This window comes from Cibotium barometz, chromosome 20, assembly GCF_041138505.1.
Source record: "Cibotium barometz isolate CiBa-2024 chromosome 20, ASM4113850v1, whole genome shotgun sequence".
NCBI classification, from domain to species: Eukaryota; Viridiplantae; Streptophyta; class Polypodiopsida; order Cyatheales; family Cibotiaceae; genus Cibotium; species Cibotium barometz.
Genome location: NC_141065.1, coordinates 28676738 through 28693721, shown reverse-complemented (window position 1 = coordinate 28693721; position 16984 = coordinate 28676738). Strand labels below are relative to the sequence as shown.

Genomic DNA, 16984 nt, shown 5'->3' with positions numbered 1-16984 from the left:
GGTGATCCCAAGCTCGGAGTAGGTTGGCTACAAATCTATCCTCGAAAGCTAGACTAAAGCCGCGGGCTCGCATCTCTGTGAAGATCCATCTGGTGCTTTGCGGCCAGGGCCCCCCAAGGCTCGGAGTACGCGCTAAAATCCGGGCCAAAAGGAAGTCCTTCCAAATCAGCTTGCCCAGCAGGGGGCGGCTGTGAAGCCCACTCTGCGTTGCGAGTGAATGATCACTCTCCAAGCCACCTAAGCCCGGGAAGGCCTCCCATGCCTCTAGGAAGAGTCGTCAATGCCTCCACTAGCTCCTTTGCTGTGAAGGGAGTCAATAAGAAGGTCCGGAGAGTGGGGGGAACCACCTCTCTCGCGCATCCACCACGTGTGAGGATAATGGGGCACCCGTAAGGAGGGATTTGAAAAAATCCATTGGCAATGGCTCTCACATGGGGGGGGGTCAGAAACGATAGCTCCATCCTGGCCACACAACCTGTGACAAATACCATCTCTCCGCCTATGAGGGCCTGCAATCTCAAAGAAGTCTCCAGTGACTATCTCTAGCATGGGTCTAGAAGGAAGCTTTGGCATGGTATTTGTACTCCACCCTCCTCTCCTTGATGGATTTGATCTCTATACGGCGGCAGCTAGCTGACTCTCAATCCATGGGCTTTCGGGGGAACTCTCTGAAGACGTTGGAGAGAATCACGGCCCCCACTCTTGCTCACAAAATCCCTCCAATCTGTTCTGTGCTGCCTCCTGCAAAAAGCTGTTGATCTCGCAGAGGCCCGCATCCAAGTGCGCGCAGTGGAACCTGAGGTAAAATCCAGCCCCTCCCATATCTACTCTATGCTGCTGCAGATCTCAGGGTCCTGTATGAGGCTGTCTGGAATCCTAGTGCTCACTTGCCTGTCTTGCCTCCAGGGGTCCTCCAAGGACAGAATAACAGGAGCATGATCTCAGAAAGTGGTGCTCGCCAAGATGCCAATCATGGCCCCGCGACTGCAAGCCCACTCATCCACATAAAATCTATCAAGTCGAGAGAGGTTGGGGCCGGTGCTCCTCCTATCGGACCGCGAGAAGCACAAGCTCCCGAGGCTGCGCCCAATCTCTGGCAGATGCCAAGGGGCCTGTCCCCTGAGTGCCAGGATCAACTCCTTCCAAGCAGAGTACTTTGTGGTTGAGATTGTAGCCGTGTCTCCTTCGAGTCTGTCCTCTACGGACTCGATCATGTTAAACTCAATTCGTTGTTCTTTTGGACTAACCTTATACAAACTTGCACCTACTCTTGGGCACTGATGACGTGAGTAGGGATGTCATAGCTTATTGTCCACGCTATGCATGATAAAGTTGATGGACCTACACTTCATGTTCGGATAGACATTGGAGTTAATGGTTGCACTTTTGAGTCGAAGTCTTTTTTAAAGTTTAGCTTAATGTTTGGTTTTGGCTCTTAAGTGCTTTAGGTCTAAAGTTTACAGTTCTCTGTTTTGCTATTTTGTGTTGTTTAGTATCTCAGCTCAAAAGGTTTAAGTTCTTATTAAGAAGAAGTGTGTATGCTTTTGTGTGTGTGTGTGTGTTTTTTATTTTTTATTTTTTAAAGTTTCTTTCATTCATGTAATTGTTTTGTTTTGTTTTCTTGTTTTTTTGTTTCTTGTTTTTTTTTTTTGGTTTGTTTTGTTTGTTTGTTTTTTTGTTAATGTCTTAATTAAAAGTCTTCGTTTGATATTATCTTTTGATTTCCTCTCCTTAGTAGCTAGGTTTGTTAGTTTATTTATTTTTGATCTTTCAAATGCTTTGTTTTTGTCTTTGTCCTTCTTCACTATTATTTCTTTCTCAAATCTCTCAATTCATAAGTTCAGATTTTTTTGACCTTATGAAGGTATATATTTATTAAAGTCTCCACCCATGCACCAAAAGTTAGCCCGAGGAAGGGATCGATAACTGTACTCCAGAAGGTTGCTCTACCTGTTGCGACGTTCGGGGCATAAACATTTAAGAAGCCCACACAGTCCTCTCCAATCCTAATGGTAATCCACTGAGCTTGCCTAGTGTCTATGACACTTGAGCTAGCCACTATTGACAAAAGCTTCTCATTGAGAGAAATACAAACTCCCCTTGTGTCCCAAGGGGCCGAAAGAGGGAGACCAAAAAGTGTGAATCCGGCGTAGTAAAATCTTCCCACAGCGACGGGTACATCCCTCGGAAAGATCTCCTAGAGAAAAAGAATGTCGATGGGTCCCCCAACTCTAGTTCTATGGATCTCTCCTCTAAGGACGCCTCGCCTCTGAAAGCACTGAGGTCCCCCCAAACCCTAAATGTTCCATGAGGCTATCCGCATATCTATGTGAGGCGGAATTATCGGAACTGTCCTCCACTCGAAGAGTCTTGGGCATGGGTTTGGATGGGGAATAATCACAATTGGTCTTGGGACAATGGCGCGCTAGGTGGGCGCGGATCCTGTCCTCCATGTGTCGACACTCCGTCCGAGCGCGAGAGTAGGCATATTTTGAACTTCGTCGATCACAATGAAGGTATCTATTGAAAGAGTGCACAGAGCGGAAGCAAAAGAGCACTAGAGTGTGCTGAATAGAGAGTGCAAGAGAGAGAGAGAGATATGGAGCAACTATGCTGAATATAGTGAAGTGGTACAGTCCCAAGCAAGAGACACAAGCAGTCTCATAAGTGAGGGAGCAAAAGATAGACTAGGCATATTTTGAACTTCGTCGATCACAATGAATGTATCTATTGAAAGAGTGCACAGAGCGGAAGCAAAAGAGCACTAGAGTGTGCTGAATAGAGAGTGCAAGAGAGAGAGAGATATGGAGCAACTATGCTGAATATAGTGAAGTGGTACAGTCCCAAGCAAGAGACACAAGCAGTCTCATAAGTGAGGGAGCAAAAGATAGACTAGGCAAGATACTAGATTGAGAGGCCAGCCCACCTATATGCTGGCTGACTGGAGGATTGAACTGGCCGATTGGGAAAAAACCATATGGGCTGGGAAAAATCCCAGAAAAATATATAAAATACGGATGGCCAGCCCACAATCAAGGGCCATGCAAAAGGGACCAAAAGGACACTAGAAATGGGCAAAAACTGGGGATGAATGTGCTAACACCCCCTCTCAGCACCAGATGCTGAACAAACTCCGAGAAGCCGAAGAAGTCGTCCTCTGTCAAAGACAAAAGAATGCAGCAACAACAGGTACCAGGAGAGCTCCACAAAAGAATGCAGCAACAACAGGTACCAGGAGAGCTCCACAAAAGAATGCAGCAACAACAGGTACCAGGAGAGCTCCACAAGCAACCTCCACAGCAACTCAGCTACAAAAGCAACAGAACAAGCTGCCAGGTACATGGCTCTTCTAGAAGAAAACAACCATGTAGGCTGTGTCGTGCTGCTCCAAATATCGGTGCCAAACCCAAATGTAAACACAGTGCCACAGAAATCCCTAGAAGCTTGTAGCTCCAAGACGATAATACCCTCAAAAGAAATAGAGTCCATCTGCTCCAACTCTGTACCAAGAGTAGCCAAATGCTGTACAATAGCACCCTCCTCGAAGGTCGGCATCGCTAGATGTAAGAGCTCAACTGCCCCCTCTGAAAACTGATGTCGGGTTTCCACAAGCCCAACCAAATCCAAATCCCAATCCTTCAAGCCTTGGAAGTACCGCTGTGCCCCAGGCACGGTCATGGACACACCTGACCACAATCCAGAATCCTCACACAGAGTAAGAGAAATAGAAACATTCACAGTAGTGGTAGCCTCCTCAATAGCATCACACAGCGTAGAAGCAGGCTCCTCCATAGAAGGCAAAGGGACTAGCAACACATCCTGGTCATTGGTTGATGAAGAAAGAGTCGGAGGCGAAGCAATAGGAGACAAATCCCCTACCTTAATGGCCATAAACGCGGATGTAGAGTAGACTTAACGAGCACAAGAAACTCTTGCCCGAGAATCGACTGCCATTTACAGTCATCTTCTAGCTTTAGGTGGAAGTAATGATGAAAGAATACTTCATAGCACTTCCGGCTGAAATTAGGGTTTTTGCAAATTAAGATTTCAGCTGAATTACAGTTTCTAAAAATTAGGGTTTTAGTTCTTGGAAGAATTGTCGGCGACACAATTGCTCATCAAAGCCCTTGTTCTCATGTAGGAATCCATGAAAGAGTAGAAGATAAGCTCAATATGGGGCTTGAAACTTGTAATTTGTCCATGAACAAGCTCTACCATGTAGCAAGCAAGGGAGTGTATGGACTGTTTTTATGAGTCAACTCTTCAAAAATTCCCTTCTTTGAAGTTGCGCCCCATTCAAGAGGGAGAGAGGGATAATATGTAGGGAGGGTGGTCATTGGTCCATCTCAGTAGAGGCCACACCTCCTATTAAGTGGGGAGGGTGCTTGGTCAATAGCCTGGCCAACTGGAAGGAGTAAATGACCCAAAGTTTGTCTGCCCATAAGTGTGGATGCCCAAACTCACTTATAAGTTGTCTTATCATACTTAATGAAGCATGGACCTGCAAAACAACAAAGTGAACTATAACTCTAGTAAGCTTAAACAAAGAGTTTAGAGTCATACCTGCCACCTATCTACAGCCCACAAGAGAGGTCAAAATATAGATTCACGCACACGGTTCACGAGAGGACGTACCCTGCCCGAAAACTAGACACATAGATCTTGTAGGTAGTAAAACAATTCACGCGAAAACAGTTCCAGGTATGCAAGTATGCCATGCATAAGAATGTGCTGGAAAATCCCCCCTTTTATTTAGCTTGTAATGGCGGTCATTTTGGCCCTTGGCGTAGATGTAAATCCCCTACCATGAGGTGCCAGTCCATATGACCCTTGGTGTAGACAAAAGTCCCCTGCCAGAAGGTGTCATGTCCACTATGGAGCTCGTCCAGAGGTAGACAGCGCAGACAATGCCCTAATGGTGACGGGGGGCGGCAGCCCGAGGGCTGGGGGCAGCAGCAGGAAGCGAGGGTGAGGAGATGGTTGGGGGGGGAATAGCGTGAAAGTGCAGGAGGGGAAGCGATGGCTTAGGAGGGCAGGAACACGTGGGGGGGTGGGGGGGGAGGGTGGGTTCGAAATTTTTACTCATTAGTATATGGAAGCTTCGTGTTCAAATTATTGCCTTGTCTCTTTTTTGGTCCATTACTTAAATCATATGTTTAGTGCATTTCTCTCAAAAGTAATCATAAACCACAGCTTCGGTTTCTCTGCAGCACAGGACTGGGCTGAGATGCTTCTTCGCATGTATTTGAGATGGGGAGATCGGCAGGGTTACAAGACCCGAGTGATGGAAAAGTCTCTTGGTGAAGAGGCTGGAATAAAGTCTGCCACAGTAGAGTTTGAAGGTTTATATGCATATGGTTACTTGTTAGGTGAAAAGGGAACTCATCGGCTAGTCAGACAGTCACCCTTCAACTCGAAGGGTTTACGCCAGGTATGATGGCTACTTATTTTATCTACAGAAGTTGGGGTAGTTTTACTTTGAAGTAAGAAACACAACCTTATCTTGAAATTCTGGCCCAATGCAGACGAGTTTTGCAGGTGTTGAGATTATGCCTCTTATTGAAGAGAGCGCCTTGGATGTTGAGTTGCCAGATGAAGACATTGAGATCTCGACTTCAAGAGCTGGAGGAAAGGGAGGGCAGAATGTGAACAAAGTAGAGACTGCCGTCCGCATAGTACATATCCCGACTGGCATTGCTGTACGTTGTACAGGTAACATCAAATATGTCTTTTGTTTTCTCATGGTTGGGTTTCTCTGTAAATATGAGAAAATGGGAATCATAAAAGAACTAAATTAAGTATTTTACTGTGTTTGATGTTTTCTTATCCTTGTACTCCCTTAAAAACTTTTGAGTTCATTGGCTTGTTTCTACCCAATCTAGTCTGGGATCTTGAGTGGGTCATACATGACCAAAGGAGTTTGGAGGAGCTGTAATTCCTACTGAAGTTTAGAGGGCATGGAATGCATCTAGTGGCGTCGTCTGTCAAGAGCCAAGCTATGAAGAAATCATATTTTTTTTGGTGCGTACCTATGAACTACGCAGCTGGGCCATTATTGGGGAGAAGTTGACTGAACAACTGCCAGGAGGCTATTCTTACTGGAAACATCCTTGCATATCAGGACTCAATAATGATGTCTCCATTTGATGAGTATGAACAGGAGCTAGTTGATAAAGGTGGCCTTTGAGGTGGAGTTTCTGAGGTATAGGAAGATGCTCCCTTCGCTTATTGGAAACATTCTTGTGTATCAAAGTTTAAAAATGATGTCTGTGTATGAGTTGATTTCAGATTATGACGGTGGGCTTCAAGTGTTGTAGTTGTTGAATGAGTCATATATGAGAAGGAAACTTGGAGGGAGTTGCACTTTTGAAGCCCGAAGGGCATTGACTGTATCTAGATTCTAGTGGTCTGGTTTATCAAGAGCCAAGTGATGAAGAGGTTATCTTTTTTCATGTGTCCATGAGGGTATGGGGGAGAAGTTGAAATACCTGCCATACCACTATGAACACATGGAAAGAGAGCATCCATCCAGGAGAGATTTCATTGCCTTTTAGAGAGGGCTTTGGGCCTCTGGACAGGATCATAGACCATCCAGATCAGTGCTGCCTCTTGGAATCTTCCTCCTTGAGCTCCATCGACACACAGAATCACTCCTCAGAGAGTCCCCACCCCGACCCCGCCACTGCTCACACCCCCTCCAGCCGACCATCACCTGTTTCTTTCGGCCACAGGAGGACAGCCCACTTGGTGCTGATAGCGGACCCACCTCACATAATAGAGTCCAGAGCCTTGGCTGCATCATCCTCTACCAGGCCACATGCTGGAGTCATCCTGGATCGAGCCACTACACTCCAGCGAGCTCGGCTCTCCCTTGACCTTAAGGACCCCGACCCCGCCCCCGCCCCCGCCCACCAGCACCAGTTTCAGGGGACTTTTGAGCGACATAGGGTCACTTTTCCACACCCGGTGGATCTAGCGAGCCTGTTGACTCTACTTTTCTCGCCCATGCTGGGTAATGTGGACAGGCTCCTCCCAATACCACAGGAGTGACTTCTTCAGCTGATGTTGAGACATGCTCATGGATATTGATAGATTGATGCTTTAGATCAGGATTGGATATACATCAGTCTGTCTCCGGACATCACTGTATACATTTTATTCATTTTTCCATGATGATGAGATTCCATGGACATCATTGTACACTTTTTGGTCTCATAGACCCTTTATGTCTTTTGTAGATGATTAATATAACTCTCACTCTCTCTCTCTCTCTCTCTCTCTCTCCCCCCCCTCCCCCCCCCCCCTCCCTCCCTCAGACATCATAGGGATGTAGTACTGAGTCGTCATACCAAGAGGTAGGCGGTGTGTGCACGGACACGCAACGTGATGCAGTGATGCATGCGATACAAAAGCCCCATCTTGTGCCCTTTTGCATGGCTGGGCTGTAGGATTCAGATGCCAGAGGTTGAGGGCACTTCTGCAGCAGCAGGACACTGGCAGTCCCAGAGCCTCTTGCCGCACACTCTCTCAGATTTCTGAAAGAGTTTGTGGGATAGTTTTCGGCCACTGAAGATCACTCTCTTCAAGTGGCAGCTGGCACATAGGAGCTTGGCAGTTGGCACTTGGTTGGCCATTGGGGGTAGGCCAACATTATGTCCGAGGTGTGGCGGACTCCGAAGCGTTATTGTCTTTGGGATTGCCGGAAGGCTTAGCAGGTTCGGCAGTGGATCCTACGCAATTTCACCATGGAGCAGGCCCTCTCCCGCATGGGCATAGTTGCCTTGGGCCACTGAGGCCGCGGTCGTCATGTCATAAGAGGAGGGTGGGGGGATCTTTTTCCCAGGAAGAAAAAAGCCCACTGTAGACCCCGTGTGGTTGTTTCCCCCTCCCTCCATTGTATGAGATAGCCTTCTCCTCCTAGAGCGACCAGCCGAAGGAGAAGAGAATCCTCCCCTTTTATGCTTCTAGACTCTTGCTTCCCATTTGGGGATGAGTTTTTACTTAGCCATTATGGCTGTTTTTCTTGGTAACTAATAGAAGGATCTTTTTCCTGGGAAAAAAAAGCCCCATCTTGCGGTTGCATTGGGGATGTCTTGAATCAAGACGACCATGCTGTTACTATGAGAGCTGCAGGTTTTAAACTACAAAGTTGACCATGGATATTTATGAGAAAGAGTTGATGGTTGTTATTTACACCCCCAAAATTGGGAAGCATTGTTGGGACTGAATTTACTGTCAAGACGGATCATCAAAGCTTTTGTTGTTATTTGACAAGCATTTGTAATTGCAATTTAGTTATGTTTTGGAAGTAGCCTGAACTTTCTATTGGTCTGCTTGACAAGCATATGCAATGGGAGGATTTTCTTTCTATATTCTATTTTGAGTTGTTGCATACGCATTAGAAGCAGCTTGTAGTTGTTGTGCTCATAGTTGTCAGGTACGATACCTTACGATTCGTACGATACGATACCGTACGGGAAAATACGGTACGATATAATTTTTTTTCTTATCGTACGATAAAATATGGTGTTTTAAAAAATACTCTTATACTTAGGTATTTCCAAGTCCAGATATGGAGTATTTTAGAAAGGAGGGAAGCATCATAGTACAGAGGAAGCTCAAATAGCCATAGATAAGCAAAAGAAAGACCATTTCCTACCAAAAAATTTAATATTTTTTGGGAAAATTTTTATTTTTGGGAAAAAAAAATCGATTTTCTTTTTTGAAAAAATCCATACGAATCCGTACGAGTACGCACGGTATCATTCCATACGGTATTCCGTACGATAAGCCGTCGTACGCCATACGGAAACAACCCTGGTTGTGCTTTATATTGAAGACACCTATATCTTTAGTCCATCACTAAGGCTAATCCAAGTTGAAGGATGATTATATGTATGAGGATTTTGCATCTGTTTGGACTGCCATACAACAAGGAGTTTTGGGTTCTCTCTATTTGATTAGGGACGGCTTTCTTATGATGAATAACTGTAGAGATGTGACTACAACACTTTGGGGAAAGGTTATGTATGAATGCCATGCATCTCCGAAGGAAGGTCATAGAGGTATTCTACCAACTATGTAGACAATTGAATGGTATCCCTTTTGGCCTTGGCAGCGCAAGGATTTTGGGAAGACTGCTCAAGAATGCTTGGTTTGTTTACATTGTAATCTGCCAAATGGAATAATTCGTAATAGTGAGTCTATCACCACCCTCCAAGTCAAGCTTGATGAGCTTGCTATCTTTGAAGTCGAATGCGTTTCAAGTTAAGCTTAAAGAAAAAGCTTAGCATTTTACTACTGTTTTCTTGCAACTAGACTGTAACCTGCACAAAAAAGGGTTTAAAAAAAAGAACTGCTCTGTTCATAGGTTCTTTCCTTGCTGAGTAGAGACTTGCTCTTTGGCAGAAAGATGACTGTATCTTCATTTCTGAGCAGAAGTATGTGAAGAAGTTGCTCTCACTTTATGGGTTGTCAGATTGTACACCTCTCTCTTGTCCCATGGATCCCAATGCCAAGTTATCCAAGGAGGATGATACACCCTTGGTGGATTCCATAGAGTACCGGCAGATTGTTGGCTCATTGCTTCACCTTGCCAACACCCGTCGAGATATCTTCTATGCTATGAGTGTTCTCAGCCAATTCTCATCAGCCGCTCGAAGGTCTCATTGGTAGGCAGCCTTGAGAGTTCTTCGTTATCTTCGAGGTACTTCAGATTATGGCATCATCTATTCCATTGGTGTTGATTTGGTTGGTTTCACAGATTCTAATTGGGCAGGCTGCAATGATACTCGGAGGTCTACATTTGGATATTGCTTCATGCTTGGTACAGGATTGGTTTCTTGGAAGTCTCAAAAGTAGAGGACTTTTTTTGCTTCTTCCACCGAGGCTGATTATAAATCCTACCTTCTCTCCTCCACTGAGGCACTTTGGATTCATGAGATTTTGGAGCATTTGTGTTGTGTCGACACTTCCCCAGTTACCATCTTCTCAGATTCTCAGAGTGCTATTGCTCTAGCTCAGAATCCTGTGATACAGGGACGATCCAAGCATATTGAAGTGCATTATCATTTTGTACGCGACTGGATCGAGTTGGGACTTCTTCAGTTGGCCTACTGTTCTACCAAGGACAATGTGGCTGATCTCTTCACCAAACCACTTTCGAGAGCTACTTTGGAGGTGTTACTTCAGCATGACCACCCCTCTAGCGCTGAAGAGGAGGTGTTGGAGTATATCATCTCAAGAGGGTCTACATCACCTTTTCATGCTTGTACTGGTCATTTTATGAGACCCTGCATTGGCATATTTAGCAGTTATTATTTATAGCATTTTATGCTATTGGACAATTGTCGGCCTACTACAGCTGGCCGACCAGCTCTCTGGAGGGATATATAAGGGTTCTCACCCTTCCCCTCATTTTTCATCTCATTCTTGCATATTTGCTGGAGGTCATTGGCTGTAGTAAGAGTCTCTTATGCTTGTAAGCACCTATGGACTTCCCTCGTGCTCATTTTCAGCAATAATCAAATGTTTCCAACCTTCTACAGTTTGTGCTTTGGGCCTACAACCTATGATGCTCTTTCTTTCAAGTCCTTCAGATATGAAAACACTAGGAAATGTCTAGGGTGGTGAAAAATGCCATCTCCAGAGTCCACATGCATCAAATTCAACTCCAAATGGTTTATGCAAATCAGGGATTACACGCACGTGTCCTGTGTCAATGGCATTCTTAAGCTTTCGAAAAACATTTTGCTCTATAGCTCTCCACTTAAAGACGGCTTTCTTCTTTGTTAGATCATGAAATGGTGAAACAATACTTGCAAAATGAAGTATAAATTATACGGTAGTATGACCATAAACCTAAAAAGCTTCTGGCTTCATGCAATGATTTCAGCTCAGGCATTGCTTAACGGTTTTAACTTTGGTAGGATCCATTTGTATGCGGTCCTTTGATATAATACAACCAAGATAATGTGTTTTCAAGCGAAGAACTCGCTCTCTTACCGTTGATGTTTCAAAGCTCTCCAAATACAATGGCCAAGTGAGTGTGGTGCTCTTCTTCCATATTGGAATACACTAAAATATCTGAATTTTTGATGACTTCTGAAATTGTGATCCATTGTTCTATTAGAAGTGATAGGAGCATCGGTGAGGCCAAATGGTACTACCTGATACGATTTGATGATACCCAGACTTCAAATCAATACGGCTTAAAATTGAAGAGCCATCAAGCTATCATCAATTTTGTTTAAGACACGATTATCTACACCATCATGTAGGTGCCATCCTTCTTTTGTACCAAAAGTAATGGCGAGCAATAGAATGAAGAGCTTGGTCGGATTGGCTCCTTTTGTAGATCATTGACTTGTGTCATGATCTCTACTTGGTGAGTAGCACTCACACGGTATGGAGGTTAGTTTGGTGTAGAAAGATCTTTTGGCCTTTGAGGTTGTAACTCTCGGGTAGTGCAAGAGAAAAGCAACCTTTATATGCTTTAAGGAAATTCAATCTATCTTCAATGCATCTGTTTGTTAATTATTTTGTTCAACATTCTCACATGTAAATATCAAGTATGAACAAACCAACTTCTTTATTGCTCTATTGATATGTACATGACTTACAATACAAATTATGTACTGGTCTTTATGACATCTTCATGGCCTGTATGTATGGAGGTGATTTCTTTAGTTACATAATTTTTATGAGGATTAAGGCGTATATGCCAAGGCATACCTAGGAATACATCACATCCCTACAATGGAGCAATCAAGTAACTCGCATGATTCAAATATCCAGGCTAGGCTGGTGACAAATGCAATCTCCACATGCATCAAATTCCACTCCAAATGGTTTATGCAAATCCAGGATTACAAGCACAGGTCCTGTGACGATGGCATTCTTAAGCTTTTGAAAGACAATGTGCTCTATAGTGCAGTGGGAGTTTCCAAAACGGAGTACTCCTAGAAGCTGAATGACAAGGTTTCTTTTCATATATGCCGTAGTTTGGTGGAGTCTTCAGCAACATTGGTGGTTTCTTCAGCATTTGTCAGGACACAACAGGAGGACATGGTAGCCGATGTGACATGGTGGCTTAATCACAATTTGGCCTCGTGGGTAGAATTCATTGCATTAGCTATTAAGGCGATTTTCTTCTATATGTCAGTGAGTTTATTTCCTTGTGTACTTTCTGCATGACTGTCCATAGGGAGGACTGACCATCAGAGCCCAATATGGAATTGGTGGATGTCGGTATATGTGCACATAGCCAAGAGAGTACACCTGGGTGCATGTTCCAGTAAGAGGTTTGACTATGCAACAATTACATTTATGATGTTTTCATTCGCACGACAGCTTTAAATTTTGCAGAGCACTTTCAAGTACATTTTTTGCAAAGAGCTTTTAGCAAGTGAACTCATGGATGGGTATGCTTCAATGAATTTTGGAATGGAGTCTACAAAGAGAGTTCTGAGCAATAGTTTTTTTCAGCTGTGCTTGTAGGTGAAGATTCTAATCAATGGCAGGTACGTCATCAGGACCAAAGGCTGTGTTGGGAAATACAAACATGATGTAGGGGCCATTTGAATTCAGTAAAAACAGTTAAAGCTTCCATGCAGTTCTCAAGGCATTCAGTTCCTTGCATAAGAGTAGACTTGCCTGGAACAGATACGACAAGGTTTTCGCTTCTAGACTTGCCATCAAGAATGGACTGCTCAAGGACAACGTGCTTTCACACCGTCCAGGCAGCGGTAGTTACAAAACAAATTCTAGTTTCGAGATAAAGAAATGTGCTGGCTACGTAGTCCCAGGGTGTCCGTCGAAGCTGTTGAGCTCATTGCAGAGCTTTGGTACTAGTGTATGTTCCTGTTTGCTATTGAAGCATACTCTGCCAAATAACTTTAGATTGCCAGCACACCCACACACAGGCATGCACAGAATTTCCATATGCTTTCTGGGTTTGAATAGGTATCATGCATGGCCTTTACCTGCACGCTTGATGGCCTTGAATATGAAGCATGCATGGCCTCACCTGTAAAAAACAAATGTCACTATCCTTCCTGTCATCCTGCTTGGACCTGCTCTTGAAGCTGCATGTGCAGCTGCTGGGCCGTTAATCAATGCATTTGGCAGCTGTTGCGAGATTACAAGAGTAAAGCATTATAAAAAAGAGCTTTCTTATTCTCTTAAAGAGTCTTGCTAGTTTGAAAAAATTAGTGTAGCAATTTGTTGTAGACTTGATAAGCATTCGAACAGGGAGTTTATGCTTGGCTTTCTTGCAGAGGAACGAAGTCAACTGGCCAACAAGAACCGGGCTCTTACCTGGTTAAAGGCTAAACTGTTAGCAATAGCAGAAGAGCAGAGAGCATCAGAGATAAAGCAAATCAGAGGTGACATTGTCAAGGCTGAATGGGGGCAGCAGATTCGGAACTATGTGTTTCATCCCTATAAGCTGGTTAAAGATTTACGGACCGATATGGAAACCTCAGACATATCCTCTGTAATGGATGGGGAATTGGAACCCTTCATCAAAGCCTATTTAAGGTACAAGCATTCTACTTCTGAGGTGGTGGCACCTTTAGTTTAAAGTCAACAAGTCAGAACCAGGGCACACTTTGAGCGCCATTTCTATTGGTAAGTTGTGCACCCAAATTGTATATTTGGTCTAAGACTTAAATAGAATGAGTCATTTTGTCACATATCTTCTTTCTTCATGCACGTTCATGTGGTCCGGTAACATGACATTTTATAGGTGACAAGGAGGCCTTCACTCTTAAGGTTTTGGAAGGCCATGTTGGTGCATTTGTTGGTCTTTCGCTTCTTTTCTGTTTCTGCTCACCTTCGTTTTCTTCCCTTCTGCTGCAACTTTTGTGTCTATTATCTTCATCGTAGGCTTTCATTGCTTCCCTCCCATGATGTTTCTCTGCTTCTTGCTGCCCTAACCTCTTCACCTTTGACATTATAATCTTCTCATCTTCTCTTTGCAATATGTCTTCCTACCTTTGCATGCACATGACCGTGCCGTTTGTGACCATTGATTGATTGATTAATGGAGAGAGAGAGAGAGAGAGAATTTTAGGATCCCGAGGATGTATGAGACCATGGCATGCATCATTAGTGTATGGCAATGCATCATTAGTGTAACTCAAACAGATACAATGGCATGCAACAAAACTTAACAAGACTCCAATAAAAGAAAAGTGGAAGGTATGTAGGAAATTTCTTTGTGTAGATATGGAGAGGGTAAACTTGTAGTTGATGCCCAAGGCACTACTAGAAACCCTAGTGTGTGTTGCATAGCGCCAAAAGTACCTTTGAGAGAGAGAGAACCTTTGTTAGCATGTGGGCGAAATATGCTGTTGCCTTGATGGATCGATGGTTGTAAGTGTGCTCAAGCCAATGATGTATAATACCATGAACACTCGAGTGGCTCTACGTATTGCTCCATATGCATTACCTACGAAGATCACAAGATAGTCGGAAGTAGTTTTGAATTTGAATTCAGTCAAAGTTAAGGCATGGTGTGAAGAGGTTTATTCTTAGTGCATGTGTAGCATAGTACATTGTGAAGAGGGTCTTTGGGAGTGGTTGCATAGCAACAGGTATGAGTTGTTACATGAAATAAACTTTGTGGAGTTTGTCTGTGAGAAAGAGTGCATTCATTTTTAGTTGGCAAAGGGAAAAACTTTTTAGTCTACTTTCATAAGTGGTTAGAGATCCAGCCGGTTGTGATTAGGGTGAGCAAAGATTTATTACACTCAACATCATGCCGCATAAGATTACTTGGAAGTGATTAGGAGGTTAAGGTAGAAATATTTGTAGGAGATAAATAGCTGCATGGAGTTACTTGAGTGATAGAGAAAGGGGGAGGTGCTTCACAAGTCTGTACATGTGTTCAAGCTCAAAACTTACCTAGCCTTGTCAAAACGTGTGTTGTTAGGGGCTTTTGTCTTACAATCGTGAAATGCAACTTCTTGATTGTGGGTGTATTAGCTTGTCATCCGGGTTCTCACTCCGGTGTCACATTGGAGAGCTCTGTACCCATGGGATGTGGAGTAAGAGAGCTTGAACCACCTTGATGGAGGCAAGAAGAATATTTCCTACACCATGGATCAATCTCACAAGAGGTGGAAAGAGAAGGGAAGCTCATGAGAGATCCTACAATCATTCCTACCTTAGCATGTATCCATCAGATATAAAAGAACACAAGCAAGAGAGTAGAAGAGGGAAGAGATCTGGCATAACAAGTATTTCTCTTGCAAGGGGGAACGATTATGTATTATTTAATGTCAAAATTACCATATATACAAGTGGCTAGTGTGTACACTTGAGGGTCATGACTTAAAAATAGTCCATGCCAACTATGTCTAGCCCTAAGCAAGGGGAATGATGTGTATTATTTAATATCAAAATTACCTTATATACAAGTAGCAAGTGTGCACACTTGGAGGATCATGACTTAAAAATAGTCTATGCCAACTATGTCTAGCCCTAAGCAAGTATATACATGAAGTCGTAGACTTTCCCATTTAGTGTTAAGCATCGAGTAAGATTGTTTCATATATTCCATCACCGTTTTACAAAGGATACATTTCCATCACAAAAATATAAAATGGTGAAGCGCCTTACAAAATTAGGACGGGGGCACGAGACAATGTTAACTAGAGTAATTAACATACCCTCCTTCCTAATGGTGATCACATCCTCAGGTCACCAAGCTCAAATGGTGAAGATGTTGCTGTTGATTTGGAGATTGTGTCAAGACTTGTTGGAGATAGGCTTTGGGTGGCCCTTTAGGTAGGATGCTTGTCAGGGCGGCATGTGGTTGCTAATGCAGGGTTGGGGATCTTGGTGAAATGTTGGTTGTTGAAGTGCAACCGTATCACCTATTGTTGTAAGTGGCTTGGGTCCTTTGAAGTAAGGAAAGTTGTTGAAGGGATCCTTACCTTTCATTTGTCGAATTTGCATAAGAACCACCTGTGGCTATGATTGATTACCATATACATCAGATGAGTTGCAGCTTCGCGGGGCAACATACTTTGCCCACATCTCAAGGCTATTGAAGAGATTGAGTGACCTCTCTTTATTGGGGTGGTTTCGCAATGGGGAGCTTTCGGTTTAGAGGCTTTTTGTTTTAATGGTTGGTATGGTTGAAAAAGTCACAATGTTGTATTCTTGAAGATATGAGAGACTCCTTCACATTTCAAGGGGGTCCAAGCGATGGAAATATTTATTTGTACAAAAACCTTTATATGGGAATTAATTAAGAGTTGAGCCTTGAAATGTTTATCTTAAGAGCATGCTCTCTCTCTTTCTCTCTCTCTCTCTCTCTCTCTCTCACACACACACACACACACACACACACACACACTAGTGTGGAGACATGAGTTAGAGAAAATGTGCAGAGGAAGAGAAGGAGCACACCACGTGGCCCATGCATAACACGTGTATTATTCACAAAGGGCTTCACACTTCATTGACGCATCTTGTAATAATTACTCACACTCACTATAGCATTTGCACCAAATCCTCCTCATCAATAACCATTCAAGTACATCTCTGTATGGGGGTAAAACATGTTTTCAAAAAAGTATAAGTTCAAGACTTATTAAAAAAACTATCAAATATCACATATAAAACATGTGTATTAGTTATGCTCGTGTTCTTCCATGTGTGTGACTGTAACTTACTATGTCAATTATCACATATAAAATATATGTATTACTTATGCTCGTGTTCTTCCATGTGTATGAGTGTAGTTTACTATGTCAATACGGTCATTCTCATGTTTTTCCATGTGTGCATGTGCATATGGGTGTGGGCATGGGTACTGCTTTCTTCAGTGCTTGCACCATCATGAGAGATTGTTGTTCCCCAAGGAGACACACTAGGTTGAATAAACCCTTGATTAATCAACTGAGAGAACTACTCCTTCAGCTCAATTTCCTTTGGGATTGACATCTTGTAAGCTCTCTTGGCCAATGGGTTG

The 16984-nt window shown here is 43.5% G+C and overlaps 1 protein-coding gene across 2 annotated transcripts in view; it reads left to right on the top strand.

Moving 5' to 3' along the window:
• Nucleotides 1-13692, top strand: part of LOC147627753 (uncharacterized) — a 60807-nt gene extending 47115 nt beyond the window's left edge. For both annotated transcript variants that reach the window (XM_086814708.1, XM_086814707.1), the window contains 3 exons: nt 5216-5431; nt 5526-5712; nt 13278-13692. In XM_086814708.1, coding sequence (XP_086670834.1) covers nt 5216-5431; nt 5526-5712; nt 13278-13582 — 708 coding nt within the window. In that variant the 3' untranslated portion in view covers nt 13583-13692. The remainder of the gene's footprint in view (nt 1-5215; nt 5432-5525; nt 5713-13277) is intronic.
• The last annotated feature ends 3292 nt before the right edge of the window (nt 13693-16984 follow it).